General features: G+C 40.3%; 1 protein-coding gene across 1 annotated transcript in view; it reads left to right on the top strand.

The window, feature by feature from the left end:
• LOC126203156 (NADH dehydrogenase [ubiquinone] 1 alpha subcomplex assembly factor 3) overlaps positions 1-3,730 on the top strand; it is a 30,366-nt gene extending 26,636 nt beyond the window's left edge. The window contains exon 4 of the mRNA XM_049937398.1: positions 3,226-3,730. Within this exon, the coding sequence (XP_049793355.1) occupies positions 3,226-3,482 (257 nt within the window). The 3' untranslated portion in view covers positions 3,483-3,730. The remainder of the gene's footprint in view (positions 1-3,225) is intronic.
• The last annotated feature ends 18,292 nt before the right edge of the window (positions 3,731-22,022 follow it).

The following is a 22,022-nucleotide window of genomic DNA, read 5'->3' as shown; positions in this document are numbered from 1 at the left end:
GGAACTTTACACTACCCCCTCTCCACCACCTTGCCAACCAAATACTGGCAGTGACAATTTCATCCACTGTAAAGGTGTGAACTGGTGTACTTCAGAGTCAAACACCACTGCACAGTTCTGTATTACTGACCTCATCTGCAGAGTTGGGTATGGCTTGGTTGTGTGCACATCACATCCAGACATGATAGCTCCTTTCTGACATTGTGTCCCATCTACACATTGACCATCGTACTTCTGTGATTCCATACAACTGACTGGCTTATAAACACCACTTCATTGCCATGACTTAGTCAGTGGTGGATGGCCACACAATCATCCGGTGCCAGTTCTTTTACACTGCTTACAGTGTTGAAAACTAACCATTGTCCTCTTTTAATGTAGTGACTAAAATTTTGTCCAGTTAGCTTGTAAGGAAAATCATTTCTTATGTTGGTCCCCATAGTAAAATAGTGAGCAACTTGACCAAAAAATGAAGCATCCATCTTTGCTTCTGGCATTACCAAGGATTTTTTCCTGTGTGTTTGGGCTGAAACATGGCACACATAGCATTTTGGGGGTAATTGGAAAGCTACTTGAAGGAGAAGATACACCTACAGCTTTGAAATACTGATATTAATGCACAGAAAAGTGGTGTGATATCAATATGCCCTTGAATACCTAAGTCTAATGATGCCACAGACAGATGATAAAAGTAGGCAGCCACCACTACGTGGCCCCGTGCATCATCCTGGTGTTGCGCATTTCTTGTTCTTGTAGACACCACTATTCCCAGTGTTCTCCATAACTATCTCGCTCTATATTCTGGCTCAAAATAACAACACTCCACATTATTGTTGTGTTTGCTAGACTAAATTTACACGTCCTGTCTTTTTTTTAACCTCTAAGTTGGACAAAACATACTCTCTCTAGAGGTGGCCCTCCTGTTTTATTTATGCTGTGCTCATTATATTCCATTTTAGCTGAGTTTCATTATGTGGATAATGCATGATCAGTTAGAGACATATTATAAATCACTCAAAATATTATTAAATAAAACAGTTTATTTACCTGTAACTAGGTATGACTCATTTTCAGGTAGCGAACAGATTTCTTGCGAAAATTATATAAAACCAAATAATGGTGCTTAATAGCACATAACCATTAAACTTTATGACAAGATTATCACTCTAATGAAAAGAAAGTGTTTTATTAAAATAATACAGAACACCACCTGCAAACAAAACTGAGTATAGCCTAAGGACAACACGTTGGTTACAGTAGTTTGCATCTTTTTTGGCTGCAACCTTCCCTGGTTTCACAACAGGTACCACTGAGTGTCTATGGTTGGCCTAGTTGTAGATTTCTCCTGATGATCTCCATTATTTTATGACGTAAATTTTTGTGTGTGGATGAAAAAGTATTTTTCTGGAAATAACTGTTACACAAGTACACTTTTTTATTTCTTTATTCGCTACTTGGTTTGGTTGCACATTGAGAAAGAATACCCCTTCCACTAGGTGGTTGAACTACCTGTGGGATATTCTAGTGAATAGTGCCGTGTGGCTTTTATATTTTTTACCACATTCTGAATAATGTTGCCTGATTTCTCAGTGAATCAGTGTGGACTGTTCAACATTTTTACAAAAATGGTAAACCAATGTCATGTAACACTGCACTAGAAATGTGGTCGTAAAAATATTCTAACCTTCGGGCACCAGAGACGAATGTCCTTCCTTACCTGTGACAACTGCTTTTTGATTTGACAGGAATTGCTACTGTCAGAGAATGCCGGTTCATCTTGGCCAGTTTCCAAGTAAACAATGCAAAGGGAACTGCATGCAATGGACGTAAGGTATAGGGTAGTTTGTAAAAGGCTATTACTCACACTGAATGTGAAGTTGCATGTCTTCAGTGGCCAAACAGCCCAACAGAGCAACTTTATCACTAATCATCACTTCCTATCCCAAATGCTAATGGCATTTTCTGCTGAAATCCATACGACGTCCAGATGGAGTGATGATCGGCAGAGGGGTATGTGAACATGCCGAGTATTGTGGCATCATGAGGAGGGCACTGTTGGTGTCTTGTCTGATTAGTAGTTACCAGCATTGTAGATGCAGAAAGCTGGTTTAAGACTATCAATGGAAATCATAGTAAAAGTGTCACGGACGTCGCTCTTAAACGTCTTCTCTTTTGGCTAAGAACTGCGACGGAATTAGGGAATGTGTGAACGTCATTGTGGAATGAGGTCTTATGGCTCAATAAAACCATTTGGTGTGTTGGTGAAGAATTTGCCAGGTAACTGGACTGTGTGGCTGTAGACACAGTTATACTGTGTAACATGAAGATCTTCCCTGGTGGTGTTGCACAGACCTGATAGGAGAAGGGATAAACTGTCTTTCCAACACTGTTTCTCAGACACACTGTTAATTGGTGGTATAAGTGCTCGACTGAGGCATTTGCTGTTAGATGATAAACTGCAGTCTGAATATGCTTCTTGCTCAGCAAAACAGCAAAGATGTGTCCTACAGATGAAGACAGTGGGCCAGCAATGTCAGTTTGGACAAATTCAAATCATTGGATAGCTGGGACGAAAATGCCAAGAGGTTGGACACTGATCACAGAAGCTTTACAGTCTGTTCGCTATTTGGCAAGTTTGAGTTCACTAGAATGCATCTGAGGCTGTGCAATCCTGCGCAGACCTTCCAGTACTTTATGTATGAAATTACACGTGATCCTCACTTCTGCTATGGGACCCATCTATATTGATGTCTGCAATAAAGCATACAGCCTTCACATCTCTCCCATCAATTATTGTAGTTGTGGAGAGGATAACCTATCATTGCTCTCTGCCACTTTTCTAAAGGAAAACAGAAGGGAAGGGATGGAGTACACAATTGGTATAATCTGATATGTGTGCGCACTGATAGAGAATAAATGCGCTCTGATAGAGAGTAAACAGGCAGATGCTAAATGTTTTTTGGACAGTAGAGGAAATGCACAGGTTACATGTTGCTGTGTATTTCAAGCTTTGTTGTTGCACTGCATAGTGGTCTTAATTCAAATCACTTGTTAAGTTTATGCATTACTTGCACTACTAGACAAGCAGAATCAGCTTTTAGTTTGTTATGTTTTTATTGATTTATTATTTATGTTAAAATTTTGTTATTTATATCTCCTGGTTTAGTCTATTAAAGGCTTACTTCTCAGTGTGAATTATTCATTGTTTCATTTTTTGTATTCCAGATTTGCTTGTGCTGGGAATTGGGGATGCAACATATGATATAAATCTTAGAAAAAGAGTGGCAGACATTGTAAAGCAACACCGCATCAATCTGGAAGTTCTTCCAACTGAACGTGCGTGCTCTACATTTAATTTTCTAAATGCTGAGGGACGTTATGTAGCAGGAGCTCTCATTCCTCCAGTTCATATTCGCCCAACTGATGATGATGTAAGAATAACAAAGTTAAGACGAAAAAAGCTTTTAAGTGATGAAGATTAACTAACCTGTTGTCTCTGTGTAGAACAGCTTGTATTTAGCTGACATTGTGTCATCCAGCTATTTGTCATTAATGTTTGTTTTTCTGTAAAGAAATATGTATTTATGAAATACTGAGGATGAGATTCTTTTAAATTTGACTTTCTAATGTGCAGCTTTAATTTCATGCTCTTGTGCTAATCTGTTGTATTAATATGTACATGATAGTTCAATCACAAACCACAAGACATAAAGATGATTCAACAACAACAGTATGCATATTATCATTTACCTACAACATGATCCTTTTCCATAATTGTTTATCAAGTTTGCTATAGACAGCCCTATTTCTGCTGCTGCTACTGCTGCTGTTGCCGCCACCATGCCCACCACCATGACAATTACTACTGCTGCTGCTACTTGTCGAACATAAAATATGAACTGAAACATAAAATTATCAACCCATGAAAATGATGAGGAGATGTTGAACACAGACAGGCACACAAAAAGACTGCTATACATGTGAGCTTTTGGCTTCTGGCTAGAGGACCTTCTAATGTACAAAACACACACATTGCCACAAGCACAACTCACACACAAGATCACTGTGTGTGGCCACTAAAGCCAGTCTCAGTAGCGAGAGCCAGTGGCCGTGTGTGTGTGTGTGTGTGTGTGTGTGTGTGTGTGTGTTCTATGTTAGAAAAAGGCCTTTTGGCCAAAAGCTCACATGTATAGCAGTCTTTTTGCATGCCTGACTGACTTGACATCTCCTCTGTATGATGATTAGCATTCTATGTTAGAAAAAGGCCTTTTGGCCAAAAGCTCACATGTATAGCAGTCTTTTTTCATGCCTGACTGACTTGACATCTCCTCTGTATGATGATTAGCATTCTATACTTTTCATAATATTGTCATTATTCCGTCCTAGATTTTCAACCCAAAAAGTTTTTCTCTGCGGCTTCTATTTCCCTTAATTGTGTCTCAAATTATTATACACAAGATGGCCACCAAGTGAGATCACAGGTATTTTCTTCGTCCGCTACATGAACTTATTTAAGAGGAAATAGTGTCAAATTTAAATTTTCTTTGTTTTGTATACTTGCTGTAGTGTCCGTTCTTGTCACACAACTGAATATTAGCGTCCCAGCAGAGCTTTTTCTTGAAAAAACTTGTTCTTTAGCTTAAGTCCCAATAATTATGACATAACCCGAAATTTTGCATAACATAAAAACAAAAAATTCTGTTCAAGTTTTCTTGATAGTGAAAAATTCTTTTAATAAAGACAGGTACTAGTTTCATCAGTGTCTATTGTTACAATAAAAGTGTAAATAAACGTTTCTAAATCATATGTAACTAATACCATTTGTATTGTTTACTAGTTATATAGACGCGATCTAGGCCTAAATTTTCCAAGTTATAAAGTTTAAAAACCTGACCAAACAAGCCTGATAACATAAATTCTCTAAAAGCAAAGTAATTACAAATTCATTCTTCTGTTATTGTATCTCTAATTCAGTATAAAAATAACAACCACCGCACACAAGATCTTTGTGTCATTTTTTGTTTACACACTGCCAATCTCTCGTCCTTGACAAATTTAAAACATTCCTTAAACTTAATTATTCTTTCGAAACTGACTGTGAGTGAGAAATGTGGGAGCTGTTATAGGGCAGTGAGTAGAGGGATTTGTTGCCAATCTTGTAGGAAATATTTTCACAGGGGAGGGGGGGGGGGGGGGAGGGGAGAGAATATTGGGAGAACAGAAGAGTCTCTCTCCTGGAACTGCTGAGTATGCAGTAGGAACATTTTGATTAGGGAACAGGGGGAAAATCTGTGCCCTTCAGGCACAGTTGGAGGAAGCAAGGAAGGAACTCATAAGGATAAAGGGAGATAGGGGGGAGGAGGGTGATTGGGAACTGGCAGCTGGTAGGAGGATAGGAAGAAAGAGAACACGATCTGACAGTTTTATCACCAACACCAAAAACAGCTGGTATCTACCATTGCCAGAGCCAAGTGTAGAAGAGCCTCAGGTAGAATGAGGAGCAGGAATTGTGCAGCGCACTTCAACCGAGGCCAAGAAGTCTAGGAATGTACAAAGTCTTAGGAAGAAGAGTGCTGCTGCTAGGTAGTAGCCATGGGTGAGGTGTAGGTTACAGGAAAGTTTAGGGGCAGTGTACCAGGCTACCAGTATCTTCAAGCCAAATGCAGGGCTGTCATGTGATAGAGGACCTAGGGTCCTTTACAAAAGAGGACCATGTTGCGATAGCTGGTGGGGTGGGAAACAATTTGGACAGGGATGGGGCATATGACATAGGTGGTGACCTGGACAAGATAGCTTCCCTGGCTCATGGCACCAAAGTACACTTTGTTGAGCTGTTCCGGCATCATGATCGACCACACCTTGATGGAACTGTGAGGTGAATCAATGTGGTGTTAAGGATGGCTCTGAGGACAACCAACTTTGCTCATGTTTCTCGGGACAATCAACAGATGGGGTTTCACTAGGCATGGCCTACACCTAAACAGGACTGGGAAGGGAAGATTGGTACAGCTGATTCATGAAAGTATAGGGGGTGGATCTCGGTCATAGGTAGGAAAAGCAGGTATTTTTTAGGATAAATCCAGACAACAGGTTCCCCTGCCTCTCCAGCAGTTTAAAAAAAATACTCGAACAATCTCTCACAAGACCGATTTTAACACTTCAAATATCACATATAACTGATGTCACAAAGAAAAACAAAACATTGGAAAGAGTAACATGGGACATTTCACAGACTTAACAATCCTCTGTCAAAACATGCAATCATTAAAAAATAAAATACAACTATTAGAAGTTGAGCTCCAATCTCTGAACTGCTGCACAGTAGTTTGTGTTACTGAGCACTGGTGTAGAGACACAGAAATCCAACATGTAGTATTATCATTGTACGAAAAGGCTTACTGCAGAACTACTTCTACTTCAAGGGGTGGAGGATCATGTATTTATATCAAAAAAGGAACACAGTTCAAATCAAGACATGACCTCAGTACAGTAAGTGAAGACAAACACTTTGAAATATCAGCTATTGAATTAACAGGGCTTGATATCACCAAGAAATTAATCATTTTGTGTGTGTATAGATCTCCCAGTGGTAGTGTGGACATTTTTTTCAATAAATTAACAGAAGTTCTAGGTAAAGTCTCAAGGACAAAGGTCAACATAATTCTGTGTGGGGGACATTAACATCAACACTAATATCATAAATGAATCCAGCACCACCTTCATAAACATCCTTCAAAATTTTGGTATGTCCTTATTGGTCAATAGTGCAACAAGGGCTACTAAAACGACTGCATCAGTAATTGACCATGTGGCCACAAATATGGACATGGGAAAATGTGATGCAGCTGTAAAATATCTCGGATTATCAGACCATCTCTGTCAAATAACGACAGTAAAATCAGGAATCGAATCATTCCCTAAATGACAAGCCTACAAATGACATCTATCAGAAATCAAAATAAAAGATTTTTCAAAAGAGCTAGAAAAACAAATCTGGGATGAAGTGTATAAGGAAACCAATGTGAATGTGAAATTGTTTAAATTGAACTTTGAAAAGGCATTTCCAAAAGTATGCATGTCTGTATCAACATCTCACAAAAACAGATGGATAACAGCAGGTATTAAGAAGTCCTCCCAACACTTAAACACCTTAGTTCCATGAAAAAGATTCGCAGTGATCCAGAATTCTTAAATTTCTATCATAGATACAAGAAGATCTATAGGAAGGTGCTGATTGCTACAAAAAAAAGTCATTTAATGACAAAATAATATATAATGCAGAGAATAAAAGCAAAGCAGTCTGGGATGTTATAAAAAAGGAAACGGGAAGAGGCAAACAAATGCAGAATAACATACCGCTAAGGGAGCGGGATAAGTAATAAATTATCCACAACACGCAGCAAACCATGCAAATGAGCATTTTTCAAGTATTGCGGAGAAGTTACAGCACAAATTCTCCAAAACAAATAATAACACCTGTAAATAATGTTGCATTAAATACAATGATGTCACTTCCAACCACAGAGAATGAAGTCAATAAAACTGTTCAAAAACTAAAAAATAAAGTCAGTAGGCTTAGATGAAGTACGAATGTATGTACTGAAACAATGCATAGGGATTATACAAGGCCCCTTAACAAATATAATAAATGAATCCTTCACATCAGGAACAGTTTCAGATCAGTTTAAACAGGCAGAAGTTGTACCTTTGCTTAAAAAAGGTAATGCAGAAGACATAGAAAATTACCGGCCCATTTCCCTGCTGTCAGCCTTCTCAAAAATAATAGAAGCAATTATGAAAGACAGATTAATGAATTACTTGAATAAATACAATATTTTAAATGAATCACAGTTGGTTTTCGAAGGGGCAAAAATACGGAGTCAGCCATAGTAGAATTCACAAAAGCTGTACTTGATGCTCTTGATAAAGATGAGTGTGTCACAGGCATATTTTTGGATCTTTCTAAGGGGTTTGATACAGTCGACCACAAGATTCTATTAAATAAATTAGAGGCATTAGGAATAAGAGGGGTAGCTAATGACTGGTTTCGATCATACCTAACAGGTAGGGTACAAAGAGAAGAAATAACACGTACTTCAAATAGATCTAAACATTTAGCAAAACACTTATCAGAATCAAAATACATTAATATAGGGGTTCCGCAAGGTAGCATATTAGGACCAATACTGCTCCTGATATACACCAATGACTTTCCCAGTAGTGTTACTCACGATGAAAAAATTCTCTTCGCTGATGACAGCAATATTATAGTCACTGAGAAAGCAAGAGAACTCCTTGCCAAGGAAGCAAATGAAACTCTCAAGGAAATTTACGATTGTTCAATAAGCAATAAAGTGACATTGAACATAAAGAAAACTAATGCCATGAATTTCAATTTGAAGAGGATAAATGACCATGTTAAATTAAATGTAGATGGCACTATAGACTGTGTAACAAATGCAAAATTTTTAGGAATGAATATCGATTCTCAGTTGAAGTGGTGTGAACACACAAAGGTCCTTGCAAACAGAATGTCATCAGCATGTTATGCCCTTAGAATCCTACCATCAGTGTGTAACATGCAGTGCCTTTTAGTTACATATTATTCATATGTACACTCAATTCTTAGCTATGGCATTCTTTTTTGGGCAACAAAAGCACAAAATATGAACACAATTTTCAAACTCCAGAAAAGAGCCATAAGAACAATAATCAAAAATACTAGTTGAGCTCTTTGTAAAGATCTGTTCAAAACACTAAGGATTTTAACTGCTCAATGTGAATACATTTACCAGTCATGTGTACACATCAACAATAAGATTGGTAATTACTGCACAAACAGCTCTGTCCATGACCATGCAACAAGAGATAGACTCAACTTACATTTACCAAGAAAAAATAAACATAAAACTCAACACAGCATTTCCTGCCAAGGAATAAAACTGTACAACAAGTTACCAAAAGAGATTAAAGAAATTGCAAAAATACACTTATTTAAAAAGGCAGATAAAAAGTACCTGTTATGCAATACATTTTATACATTGCAGGATTCCTTAGATAAAACAGAGTAGGGGTTTGATAAAAAAAATGTTATACAAATAAATAATAATAATAATGACTATAAAACATCCAAAATTCTACATAACACTTTCACTTTATGTTTTTTTCCCCTCTTCTTTTATTTCTAGAAATACTTACCCCGAAGCTATGCATAGCACAATACTAACACATCTTCCTCTTTCTGAGCTCAACATCTCACTCAGAATGGAGGGATGCTGACTCTGTTTATCAGGATAGCAAATGGGAAGTTGCGTTACAGAAAATGGCCCAGAGATCACCTGTGTGTGTGTGGGGGGGGGGGGGGGGGGGGGGCATGTAGTGAGTGAAGCGTTATGAAACAATGTGTGTATAGTGTGTGCAGTGACTGATAGTGAGATATGAGGGAACAGTGTGGCATTACATTAGTTAATAAGCTATTTGTAAGAAAAGTATTGTATACCAGGAGTAAATCTAATGATTGTCTCTAACTAGAATTCTGTAAATATATGTGTATATGAGTTAGCTTATTTTAAATTGATCTAAACTTGTAAATATATCTAAAAACAAAGATGATGTGACTTACCGAACGAAAGCGCTGGCAGGTCGATAGACACACAAACAAACACAAACATACACACAAAATTCAAGCTTTCGCAACAAACTGTTGCCTCATCAGGAAAGAGGGAAGGAGAGGGAAAGACAAAAGGATGTGGGTTTTAAGGGAGAGGGGTAAGGAGTCATTCCAATCCCGGGAGCGGAAAGACTTACCTTAGGGGGAAAAAAGGACGGGTATACACTCGCACACACACACATATCCATCCACACATATACAGACACAAGCAGACATATGTCTGCAGACATATGTGTGGATGGATATGTGTGTGTCTATCGACCTGCCAGCGCTTTCGTTCGGTAAGTCACATCATCTTTGTTTTTAGATATATTTTTTCCACGTGGAATGTTTCCCTCTATTATGTTAAACTTGTAAATACTTTGACATGTCCTATATCCGTGTAAAAAGAGACCTACAGATGAATAAAGCTACTACTACTACATATTTTCCCCATGTGTAATGTTGTTTATTAATGGTACCAAAACAGTGTGTCAAAACAGTAAAAGCTTCTTAAAATTAAAAACTTCTGAGAAAGTAGTCTCTCTCTCTCTCTTTTTTTTTTTTTTTTTTTTTTTTTTTTTTTTTTTTTTTTTTTTTTTTTTTTGCTAATAAGAAGTGATCAGGATGTTCCACGTAAAATGCAAGTACCATGTCTGTAGTGGTGCAAAAACTAGTATCAGAAGGGCAGCCTCTTATCTGACATACTTTGCAGCTTGTTCGTCGAACTCTGCTAGTGGCATAGAGGTTTCAGCCAGATAAACCAGTTGGAAGTGGCCTTGGAATAAAAATCTGAGAAAATTGTGCGCCATTTAGCATGTTGTATTGGTGTGTAAGTAGCATCTGCCCACAGATCGTTTCACAAGCTCAAACTGAAACCACACAAAGAAACAATAATGCATATACTGATGAGTTCAGATACTGTTGCTTCACATCAGCGCTGCTCTCTGCAGTTGGGCGTCCACATCCTGTGATATGAGTGACCTGTCCCTCCTCTTTGTCTTTTCATTGTGCCTGCCTGCAACTCAACATGACATGTTTTGGTGAGTAGCAATCTATCCTTTTCATCATACACTGAAAATTATAAAGCGTAGTTCAAACAGCCTTCGCTACATGCGGCTCACACACGTTACCAAGGTTTTTGAGTACACTGCAGAAGTTTCACTGGAAAGACTTTACACATCCTCCATACTGTCTCGATCCTTCCCATGCGATTTCTGTATTTTTGGAGTCCTGAAGAAAGACATGTGGCCATCGACTCACTTCGAACAAAGAGATGCACGCCTGGGTATAATAATGGTTACAGAGACAACCACAAACATTTTTCCATGAATGCAATGACCGTCTCATCTTACAGTTATGGAAATTACTTTTGAAATAATAAAGAGTTTATTTAGTTTATTTCCATCTGTCTCGTTTTCATTTGACTGCCCTGTATATACGAGGGTTGACTGCAAAGTAATGCCTCCACCTTCGTAACTCTTAAACAGTTGGTAGCATTGGTATCTGGCAGGTACTGGCTTGTTATGTAGCCTCTTCTCTACAGCTCCAGTTGGCGGGAAGCCTTAGCATTGAAAGGTTGTGTTGTTACAGTGTAAAGTATGGAACCCTGTGCAGTTGGTCGGTCAATGCGATTTAAGCAACATGCTCTCATTGAATTCTTGATGGCAGAAGGTGTCGCCCCAAAGGAGATTCACCAGAGAATGAAAGCAGTTTATGGCGATCATGTTGAGTACTGTGCGTCGCTGGGCAAGTAAGTTTGATGATGTTGAGGCGGGAACATCTGACCTGTGTGACAAACAAAGAGTTGGACGTCCTGTGACAGCAACCACCGAGTTTCACAAGCAAAATGTTGACAGATTGATTTAGGACGATTGTCATATCACTCAGAGAGAAATTGCAAGTACAATCGGCATTTCACAAGAACGTGTGGGTCACATTATTGTTTTGCTTGGCTGTCAGAAGATCTGTGCACGATGGGTATCCCAGATGCCTGAAATGAAAGTGCACAGACTTGAAATTTGCCAGGAACTCCTCTCTCGTTACGAGAATGAAGGTGATGTCTTTCTCCATTCAATAGTGACAGAAGACAAAATGTGGGTACACCATTAAGGCCCAGAGATGAAACAACAATCTATGGAATATCAACACAAAGACTAGCCCCAGAAAAAGAAATTCAAGACCCAGCCTTCAGCTGGAAAAGTCATGGCCACAGTGTTCTGGGACGTGGATAGTGTTATCCATGTTGATTTTCTTGATCGTGGAACAACAATAAATTCAGAGCGTTACATCACAACGCTGCAAACTCTGAAACAACGGCTAACAAGGGTCCGAAAGGAAAAGGGGAATGCTTTCCTGCAGCATGACCGTGCCAAACCACACACTTCATGTGCCACCATAGTAGAACTTCAAAGACTGAATCTCACCACTATATGGCGTCCCCCATACAGTCCAGATTTAGCACCGTCTGACTTCCATCTGTTCCCGATAATGAAAGACAAGTTGTGGGGACATCATTATGCTTCTGATGAAGATGTTGAGAGAACTGTGAGACTGTAGTTGTGGAAACAGTGTCGACTACTTCTGTGACAGCTTCAGAAAACTTGTTCATTGTAGGCAGAAGTGTATCGAATTGGCTGGTGATTATATGGAAAATTGAATATTGGTAATTAAATATCACATTCTAATGATTATTTCTGAATTTAATTTATTAAAATATTCCGATCCTAACCCAATTAACAAAGATGGAGGCATTCAACCCTCGTATAAATAATCTGACGGACAGGGTGTGCAGCAGTCTGCTACTGTGTGCTGATGATTCTATAGTATACAGGAAAGTATTGCTGTTGAGTAACTGTAGAGGGTGTATGATGACTCAGATGGAATTTATGTTTGGTGTGATGAATGGCAGCACATTATAAATGCAGAAAAATGTAAGTTAATGCAGATGAGTAGAAAAAATAATCCTGTAATGTTCGAATACAGCATTAGTAGTGTTCTGCTTGACACAGTCTTTTTGATTAAATATCTAAGCATAAAGTTGTGAAGCGACATGAAGTGGAATGAGCATGTAAGTAAAATAGTAGGGAAGGCTTTGGTTCATTGGGAGCATTTAAGGAAAGTGTGTGTAGCTCATCCTCAAAAGACTCCACATATAGAGTACCCATCCTTGGATTGGATTGGATTGGATTAAAACAAGACTTCGAAGTAATTCAGAAGCGTGCTGCTAGATTTGTTACCAGTAAGTTTAGTCAACAAGCAAATGTTACAGAGATGCTTCGTGAACTGAAATGGGAATCTCTGAAGGGAAGATGATGATGTTTTGTGAAACACTGTTGAAGAAGTTTAGAGACTAGGCATTTGTAGCTGACTGCAAAATGGTTCTTCTGTTGCCCACATACATTTAGGACCACGAAGACAAAACAAGAGAAACTAGGACTTGTACAGAGGCATATTGACAGTTGTTTTTTTCCTCACTACATTTGCTAGTGGAATAGGAAAGGAAATTGCTAGTGGTAAATGGTACCCTCCGCATACACCATACAGTGGCTCGCAGAGTACATATGTAGATTCAGTGTCACTTGTCTCTATGATACAACTCTTGTGAATAGGTCTGGTGAAAGTGTCCAGTTTTTCAGACCAAGTGAGGTGGCGCAGTTGTTTGCACACTGGACTCGCATTCGGGAGAACAATGGTTCAAACCCACATCCGGCCATCCTGATTTACGTTTTCTGTGATTTCTCTAAATCATTTGAGTAAAATGCCAGGATGGTTCCTTTGAAAGGGCACGGCTGATTTCCTTCTGTAACCTGAGCTTGTGTTATGTCTCTAATGACTTTGTTGTTTATGGGACATTCAACATTAATCTCCTCCTCCTCCAGTTTTCAGCTGCAAGATATCAATATGAGTGAACCGTACTGTGTGAAATACTTTGAGAAATTGTTGTTTCCCAACTTCTAGAAACGGCCTGATAATAGTATACAATATGTTGTGCGATCCTAGAGCAGTACTTTATCCCATGACAATGCTCTGTGGAGATCCTTTTCACAGAATGGTTCATAGATGATGTGGCTTCAGTAGCCAAAGAATTATCATATTCACCTAAGTGTGTTGAACATTTAATACTTCGTGACAAGTCTTATAATCTTTTAAATGTAAATATGCTTAAGATTTCTTTTTTTTTTTTTTAATTGATTCCATATCCACAAGGGCCATTTCATTTGGGATCTGTGGAAGGGATATTAGCATATCTGTCCTTATTTTGTAAATACTTATTGTATTTCTCACATGTTCCATGTACCAAAGGATCTCATCACTGTGGATCAACTGGAATAAAAAGTACATCTACTGTAATCGAGTCAAGTCAGTCCTGGGGCTGAACATTTTCCATATCGTGTTTCACTGAAATCGGCCTGATGGAATGTAACACTGTAGTCAGACTGTGTAGCAAGTGTGTGAAGAATGTATCAGAGCTACTGGACATTCATTGGATATGATTTGTCGTGTTCCAGGTAGAAGTCATTGTAGTGGCTTTGCTAAGACTATCACAAAGTATTTTCCAGCCAGCTGTTGTCTCTCATTTGATTACGTGTTTCATCGTCGCCCATATGGGATCGAATAGTGTATAATGCTCAGCTGCAGGTTTTAGCCTATGTGCTTTCAGTGCCTCCCATCTTTCTACAATAGCAATGTTACAATCTTTATCCCACCAAACTGATGAAATTGTGTTGCTCAGATGGATCATGAGACAGCATGGGACTGCAGTATTGGCTGAATGTTCTATTATTTGATATTGGCATAATCTTCACAACAATGGTGGTATTCAATGTAATTGTTCAGTTTGTCTTTGTTTCATGTGCTTTCCAGTCAGTTCTTCTGGTGTTCCATTTGTAGATAGGGGAGGGTTTTTTTATTGTAATGTGTATTATTGGAATGAGCCAAGGGTTCTTGCTGCATCTCCCTTGTGGCAGCTATTGTAATGGTAACTGAGGAGAAGCAAATGTCCACTGCATTGGGACATTGTCCTGGTCTGCTAGGCCAAGTAGGTGTTCCACTGTTCATGAGTGGAAGATTGTTCTCATTCATCACCTCCACAAATATTCTTCCTACTTTGCCAGTAAGTGTTGCATCTCTAGCTGGGTTATGTACATTGAGATAACTTATTATAATATAAAAATTTTCCCATTCCATTGTGGCAGGCTGTTACAGAAACCAGTTTAAAAGTTTTTTCAAACAAAAACGGTCTCGGTTGCAAAATTATTTTTTAATGTCAATGACGTGTTTCACACTTTTGGGGCATCATCAAATTGCATAAAAGCAGCTGGATGCATGAAGCATGAGTCATAAAACCTCTTATAATGTAAAATAAACACCAAGGTAACCAGATACATAATCCATCTGTCATGAATCATCTAAACCACGAAGTGGACCTGGAGCACATCAGCCGGCTTCGCTGTGGCAGTACAAGATAGGGGCTTGCTTACAAATTAGTGTGCAGACATTACGTAGTAATGTTTCTGTGCATGCCAATACAGAGATGGAGCCGTGTGCGGTTTGAACATAGTACTATTTGTGTGTCAATACAGACAATCTGCCATGTTCATTTTGTACTGTAGTTTTGTAAGCATGGGTATATCTTGTACTGGCACAGCAAAGCCGGCTGATGTGCTCAAGGTCAACTGCATGGTTTAGATGCTTCATGATGGATGGATTATGTCTCCAGTTATGTTGGTGTTTATTTTACATTGTATGTGGTTTTATGACTGATGGGTCACATACCCAGGTACTTGTACACAATCTGCTGATGCCCCAAAAGGTTAAAATATGTCACTGACACTAAAAAATAATTTTGCAACAAAGACTGTTTCTGTTTTGAAAAACTTATTATTATCTTTAGGTGATCAATAGTGCTGATCAAATTGTGCAGTTGTTCATAAGTTTTATTCCTGTCTTGGGCTCGATATGTTGATAAGAGGTTTATATTATGTGTGGAGGCTTTTAAATTCACTCCTCATGTGTTAGCAGTCCCTGCACATGTAGTTAAATACAAGGGCATGTAGCCAGTTCCATTTTAAAAGTCGTAATGCCCCCAAGACATCTTTGCAGTAGCTGACTGCTGTGAATTGAAATTTGTAGAGTCAGTTGTAACAAAGTCTGCAAGAATGAAGATTTAAATGTCTTGTGCTCTGAAGAAGCTACACAAATTTTCTTTATTTGATCTTAGTGAGTGCATATTCCTTTGTAATACTTGTTTAATTGCTTAGCAATTAAAGACACGGGATGAAGTTGTAGCAAAGCAATTATGATTTTTTTCTTAATTGTCATAAGTGTTAGTGAGAGATGTGCCATAAGATAAAGCTGTCATTCTTTAATTCTGAGTACAAGACGTGGCCCTACTTGGCTAAATTACATTAGTCAGTATAATATCCTAATTAATTTGAACCATTTCAAGTAACTAGTTTCGCTAAAGGTCAATTCAGGTTACTAACAATAATTATTCCCTCTTCCAGTCACATTGTTGACATGTAAACAGATGTATTTACTGTATGATTGATAAAGTTAGGAAAATAATCAATAGAAATCCTTAAAGTAGTCGTGCAGCTAATTTTGAAAATATGGCAGGAACATCAGCACTTAATTAATTTCCAGGAATGCTGCAGTTTTTGCAGTTTCGTCGAGAAGGCTTATTTCAGTCGAACTCTTAGTGTAACATAAAGTTCAGACCAAAACCAATTTTTTGCACTATTCAATTAATCTGAGATGTAAAATACTAATTGTAAATCATCAAAATTATGTATTTAATGGTGTGAAACTTTAGTAGCCATTTTTGAAAACCTATATAAGCACTGGGCATGAAGATATTTTTAAGTCAGTCTGTTCCGAGATTTCCAGCGTGGAAGCCATGTCAGTCAAAACAGTGATAATGTAATAGTGCAGTGATGTAGTGGTGTGAATAAGATGGCAGACACTGAAGTAGGACAATAAACAGCAACTACTGATTAATACACTACTGGCCATTAAAATTGCTACACCACGAAGATGACGTGCTACAGACGCGAAATTTAACTGACAGGAAGAAGAACCTGTGATACACAAATAATTAGCTTCTCAGAAAAATTCACACAAGGTTGGCGCCGGTGGCAACACCTACAACATGCTGACATGAGGAAAGTTTCCAACCGATTTCTCATACACAAACAGCAGTTGACCGGCGATGCCTGGTAAAACGTTGTTGTGATGCCTTGTGTAAGGAGGAGAAATGCGTACCATCACGTTTCTGACTTTGATAAAGGTCGGATGGAAGCCTATCGCAATTGCTGTTTATCGTGTCGCCACATTGCTGTTTGCGTTGGCCGAGATCCAATGACTGTTAGCAGAATATGGAATCGGTGGGTTCAGGAGGGTAATATGGAACGCCGTACTGGATCCCAATGGCCTCGTATCACTAGCAGTCGAGATGACAGGCATCTTATCCACACGGCTGTAACAGATCGTGCAGCCACGTCTCGATCCCACAGATGGGGACATTTGGAAGACAACAACCATCTGTACGAACAGTTCGATGACATTTGCAGCAGCATGGACTATCAGCTCGGCCACCATGGCTGCGGTTACCCTTGACGCTGCATCACAGACAGGAGCACCTGCGATGGTGTACTCGACGATGTACCTGGGTGCACAAATGGCAAAATGTCTTTTTTTCGGATGAATCCAGGTTCTGTTTACAGCACCATAATGGTCGCATCTGTGTTTGGCGACATGGCGGTGAATGCACATTGAAAGCATGTATTCGTCATCGCCATAGTGGCATATCACCCAGCATGATGGTAGGGGGTGCCATTGGTTACACGTCTCGGTCACCTCTTGTTTGCATTGACAGTACTTTGAACAGTGGACGTTACATTTCAGATGTGTTACAACCTGTGGCTCTACCCTTCATTCGATCCCTGTGAAACCCTACATTTCAGCAGGATAATGCACAACTGCATGTTGCAGGTCCTGTACGAGCCTTTCTGGATACAGAAAATGTTCGACTGCTGCCCTGGCCAGCACATTCTCCAGGTCTCTCACCAATTGAAAACGTCTGGTCAATGGTGGCCAGTCACTACTCTTGGTAAACTGTGGTATCGTGTTGAAGCTGCATGGGCAGCTGTACCTGTGCACGCCATCCAAGCTCTGTTTGACTCAATGCCCTGGCGTATCAAGGCCGTTATTACGGCCAGAGGTGGTTGTTCTGGGTACTGATTTCTCAGGATCTATGCACCCAAATTGCGTGAAAATGTAATCACATGAAAGTTCTAGTATAATATATTTGTCCAATGAATACCCGTTTATCATCTGCATTTCTTCTTGGTGTAGCAATTTTAATGGCCAGTAGTGTATAAAAGTGCCACACATATCGTTCATCTGAGTGAGACTGTTGTAGATTAGTTAGGTTATACTGCAGTATGTTCACACCTGGTAAATGAGACTTAGCTATGTAATTAAGACACAGACTGGCAAAGACTAAGTCAGTAATGAGGGGGTATGATGTTTATGGAAGCAAAACCTGTGAAACCAAATGTCTGTGCGTCAGCTACATTATTGGATGTAGATAGTGCTGTACTCTCCCATGTTGACAGCTGATTTTTCACTGCGATTGCTGCCACCGAGGAACTGCAAGCTGAAGTATGATCAGGTGCATCACAAAGCGATTGTGTAAAGTGAATCTGTAGGGAGTATGGGCATGGTAATTGGAATGTGCTGGTGGTTGTTATGGACATATTACAGAGCAAAATATTTCATTATAAAGACAACCAAAAGATTATACTTGGCTATACTATGCAGTTCGATAATTACCAACATACAAGAGAGCTTAATTGAGAAAATGTCAGAGCTCAATAAATTAATCTTTACTTCAAATGCTCATTAAGGTTATTTACATGTCACAGCAAGCTATAATAATGTTAACAACAAATGTTTCGCAAAAGCTCTCTTGGTAAACGATTCAATAAAATTTCCTTTAACAGTTTTAGCAACCAATGCTTCACAAACACATAAATTTTAAAAATGCTGCGCAGTAAATGGTGATAGATTTAGTGACCAATCTTTTACTAGCCATAAGAACTAGATTAGAGACACAGTAAACTGTAAAAGCTTTTGCACTCAATCTTGCAAGAAACACAAACCTTAAAAAACAATTAAAAGTGATCCCATAAATTGCAAAATACTTAGTAATCACAACCTTAGTGACTAAACTGAAGACACAGGACAGTCAATTAATTATAAAGTTTCCTTTTTTTTCCAATCTGGCTTTTACTTAGAAATAAACACAATATAATATACTAAGAGGCTGTCACTTGTCAGACTAATGGCCCGCGAACAAACAAGCAACTGACAAGCCAGGAAAAGACGAAGGATTAACAATGTTGACCAGAACCATAAACAGCTCCAGTTCAACATACCAAGTAAATCCATGTGATGACTACAACTGTGCTCTGGTGTTGAGAAAACACCACTTGAATGGCATTTTCTGGTAACACAACTGCGGACAACCACAGCCTCAACTGTTGACAACTGCAGCCTTGCGAATGGACTCATTGCTCCCTCAGCACTGGGTGAGAGAGAGAGAGAGAGAGAGAGAGAGAGAGAGAGAGAGAGAGAGAGTGAGTGAGTGAGTGTGGGGTGGACCGGGGGGGGGGGGGGGGGGGGGGGCACTCATGCACCCCCAACTTGCCAAATGCCCAGTGCTGGTAGTACTGGGTCTTGCTCAACATGCCAACATCACTAGTACATCAGCAACTGAGAGTTGCACTCTCCAGGCCCCTTCCTCTTAAATGTCATGTTGGCTTTCGTCTGTGGCCCAAGAGGTTACTTTAGTCACCACATTAGTTGCAGCACCACTCTGAAAACCATACTCATTGACTCAATGGCTCAGAAAGAATGAGTTCTTTGATACACAGATTGAACCTGCAGTGCTTAATCTGTAGAGCAATGCTAACTTCCCAAAGTATCAGTACGATGATGTCATAAATACACTCCTGGAAATGGAAAAAAGAACACGTTGACACCGGTGTGTCAGACCCACCATACTTGCTCCGGACACTGCGAGAGGGCTGTACAAGCAATGATCACACGCACGGCACAGCGGACACACCAGGAACCGCGGTGTTGGCCGTCGAATGGCGCTAGCTGCGCAGCATTTGTGCACCGCCGCCGTCAGTGTCAGCCAGTTTGCCGTGGCATACGGAGCTCCATCGCAGTCTTTAACACTGGTAGCATGCCGCGACAGCGTGGACGTGAACCGTATGTGCAGTTGACGGACTTTGAGCGAGGGCGTATAGTGGGCATACGGGAGGCTGGGTGGACGTACCGCCGAATTGCTCAACACGTGGGGCGTGAGGTCTCCACAGTACATCGATGTTGTCGCCAGTGGTCGGCGGAAGGTGCACGTGCCCGTCGACCTGGGACCGGACCGCAGCGACGCACGGATGCTCGCCAAGACCGTAGGATCCTACACAGTGCCGTAGGGGACCACACCGCCACTTCCCAGCAAATTAGGGACACTGTTGCTCCTGGGGTATCGGCGAGGACCATTCGCAACCGTCTCCATGAAGCTGGGCTACGGTCCCGCACACCGTTAGGCCATCTTCCGCTCACACCCCAACATCGTGCAGCCCGCCTCCAGTGGTGTCGCGACAGGCGTGAATGGAGGGACGAATGGAGACGTGTCGTCTTCAGCGATGAGAGTCGCTTCTGCCTTGGTGCCAATGATGGTCGTATGCGTGTTTGGCGCCGTGCAGGTGAGCGCCACAATCAGGACTGCATACGACCGAGGCACACAGGGCCAACACCCGGCATCATGGTGTGGGGAGCGAGCTCCTACACTGGCCGTACACCACTGGTGATCGTCGAGGGGACACTGAATAGTGCACGGTACATCCAAACCGTCATCGAACCCATCGTTCTACCATTCCTAGACCGGCAAGGGAACTTGCTGTTCCAACAGGACAATGCACGTCCGCATGTACCCCGTGCCACCCAACGTGCTCTAGAAGGTGTAGGTCAACTACCCTGGCCAGCAAGATCTCCGGATCTGTCCCCCATTGAGCATGTTTGGGACTGGATGAAGCGTCGTCTCACGCGGTCTGCACGTCCAGCACGAACGCTGGTCCAACTGAGGCGCCAGGTGGAAATGGCATGGCAAGCCGTTCCACAGGACTACATCCAGCATCTCTATGATCGTCTCCATGGGAGAATAGCAGCCTGCATTGCTGCGAAAGGTGGATATACACTGTACTAGTGCCGACATTGTGCATGCTCTGTTGCCTGTGTCTATGTGCCTGTGGTTCTGTCAATGTGATCATGTGATGTATCTGACCCCAGGAATGTGTCACTAAAGTTTCCCCTTCCTGGGACAATGAATTCATGGTGTTCTTATTTCAATTTCCAGGAGTGTATAATTAACCAATTTATCTGTTATGGGTACACTGTCCAGAAAACTACAATATGTGGAAGGAAGGGATTACTGGGAATGGGTGTGACATCATACTAATTTGGTATCCGATGGTTTTGGTATTCTGGAGGGTGCTATGACAGCACCACTGGCATTTGTGGCACACTGCATGATGGAATGTATGGATGGGGCCCAACTGCTCACTGCTGCAGGTGTCTGCTTGGGCTGTGGTTGTGACTGTGGGGCAGGTGTCATGAACCTGAGCTGAAATGTCAGTAGCATTCCATGTGGTACAAAGATTCTCTGTCCAACATATGGGGCAGCTAATGCTGTCTGTGGAAAATGGTCCTGACTTCTCATACTAAAGTCACAGTTTTGAATGATATGGGAGTAGTTTCAGTCCAGTACTTTCCACAATAATTATAGTCATGGTACAGTACCAGAAAATGTAGTGCACTGAAATCTCCTAAACAGAGAATAAGTTGGAAAAGTTTGTTGAGAAACTCTCAGAAAGCCTCTCTACTAAATGCTTCATGATGTGGTAAATATTTAGGTAGTGGCAGTTGTAGTTGGTTTGGTGGTCTACCATTCAAAGATCTGTATGATTCAGCTATCCACACTTTCACCATTACCAAATTGATGCTTCCTCAATACCTCAGAATTTATATATCAACTGATCCCCCCTTTAAGTTGTGCCATGAATTTCTTTCTCCCCCCAATTCTGTTCGGAACCTCCTCAGTAATACTATAATCTAAGCATCTGATCTTCAGTATTTCAAGAGCTTCTATTCTGTTCTTGTCTGAACTGTTAATCATCCACACTTCACTTCCATACATGGTTATAGACCATACAAATACCTTCAGAAAAGAACTGCTAACACTTAAATTTGTGTTTGAAGTTAACAGGTTTCTTTTTTTACAGAAATACTTTTCTTGTTA

The sequence above is a fragment of the Schistocerca nitens genome, chromosome 9, assembly GCF_023898315.1.
Source record: "Schistocerca nitens isolate TAMUIC-IGC-003100 chromosome 9, iqSchNite1.1, whole genome shotgun sequence".
Classification (NCBI taxonomy): Eukaryota; Metazoa; Arthropoda; class Insecta; order Orthoptera; family Acrididae; genus Schistocerca; species Schistocerca nitens.
Note: the sequence above shows the minus strand (reverse complement) of the source record. Positions and strands in the feature narration are given on the sequence as shown.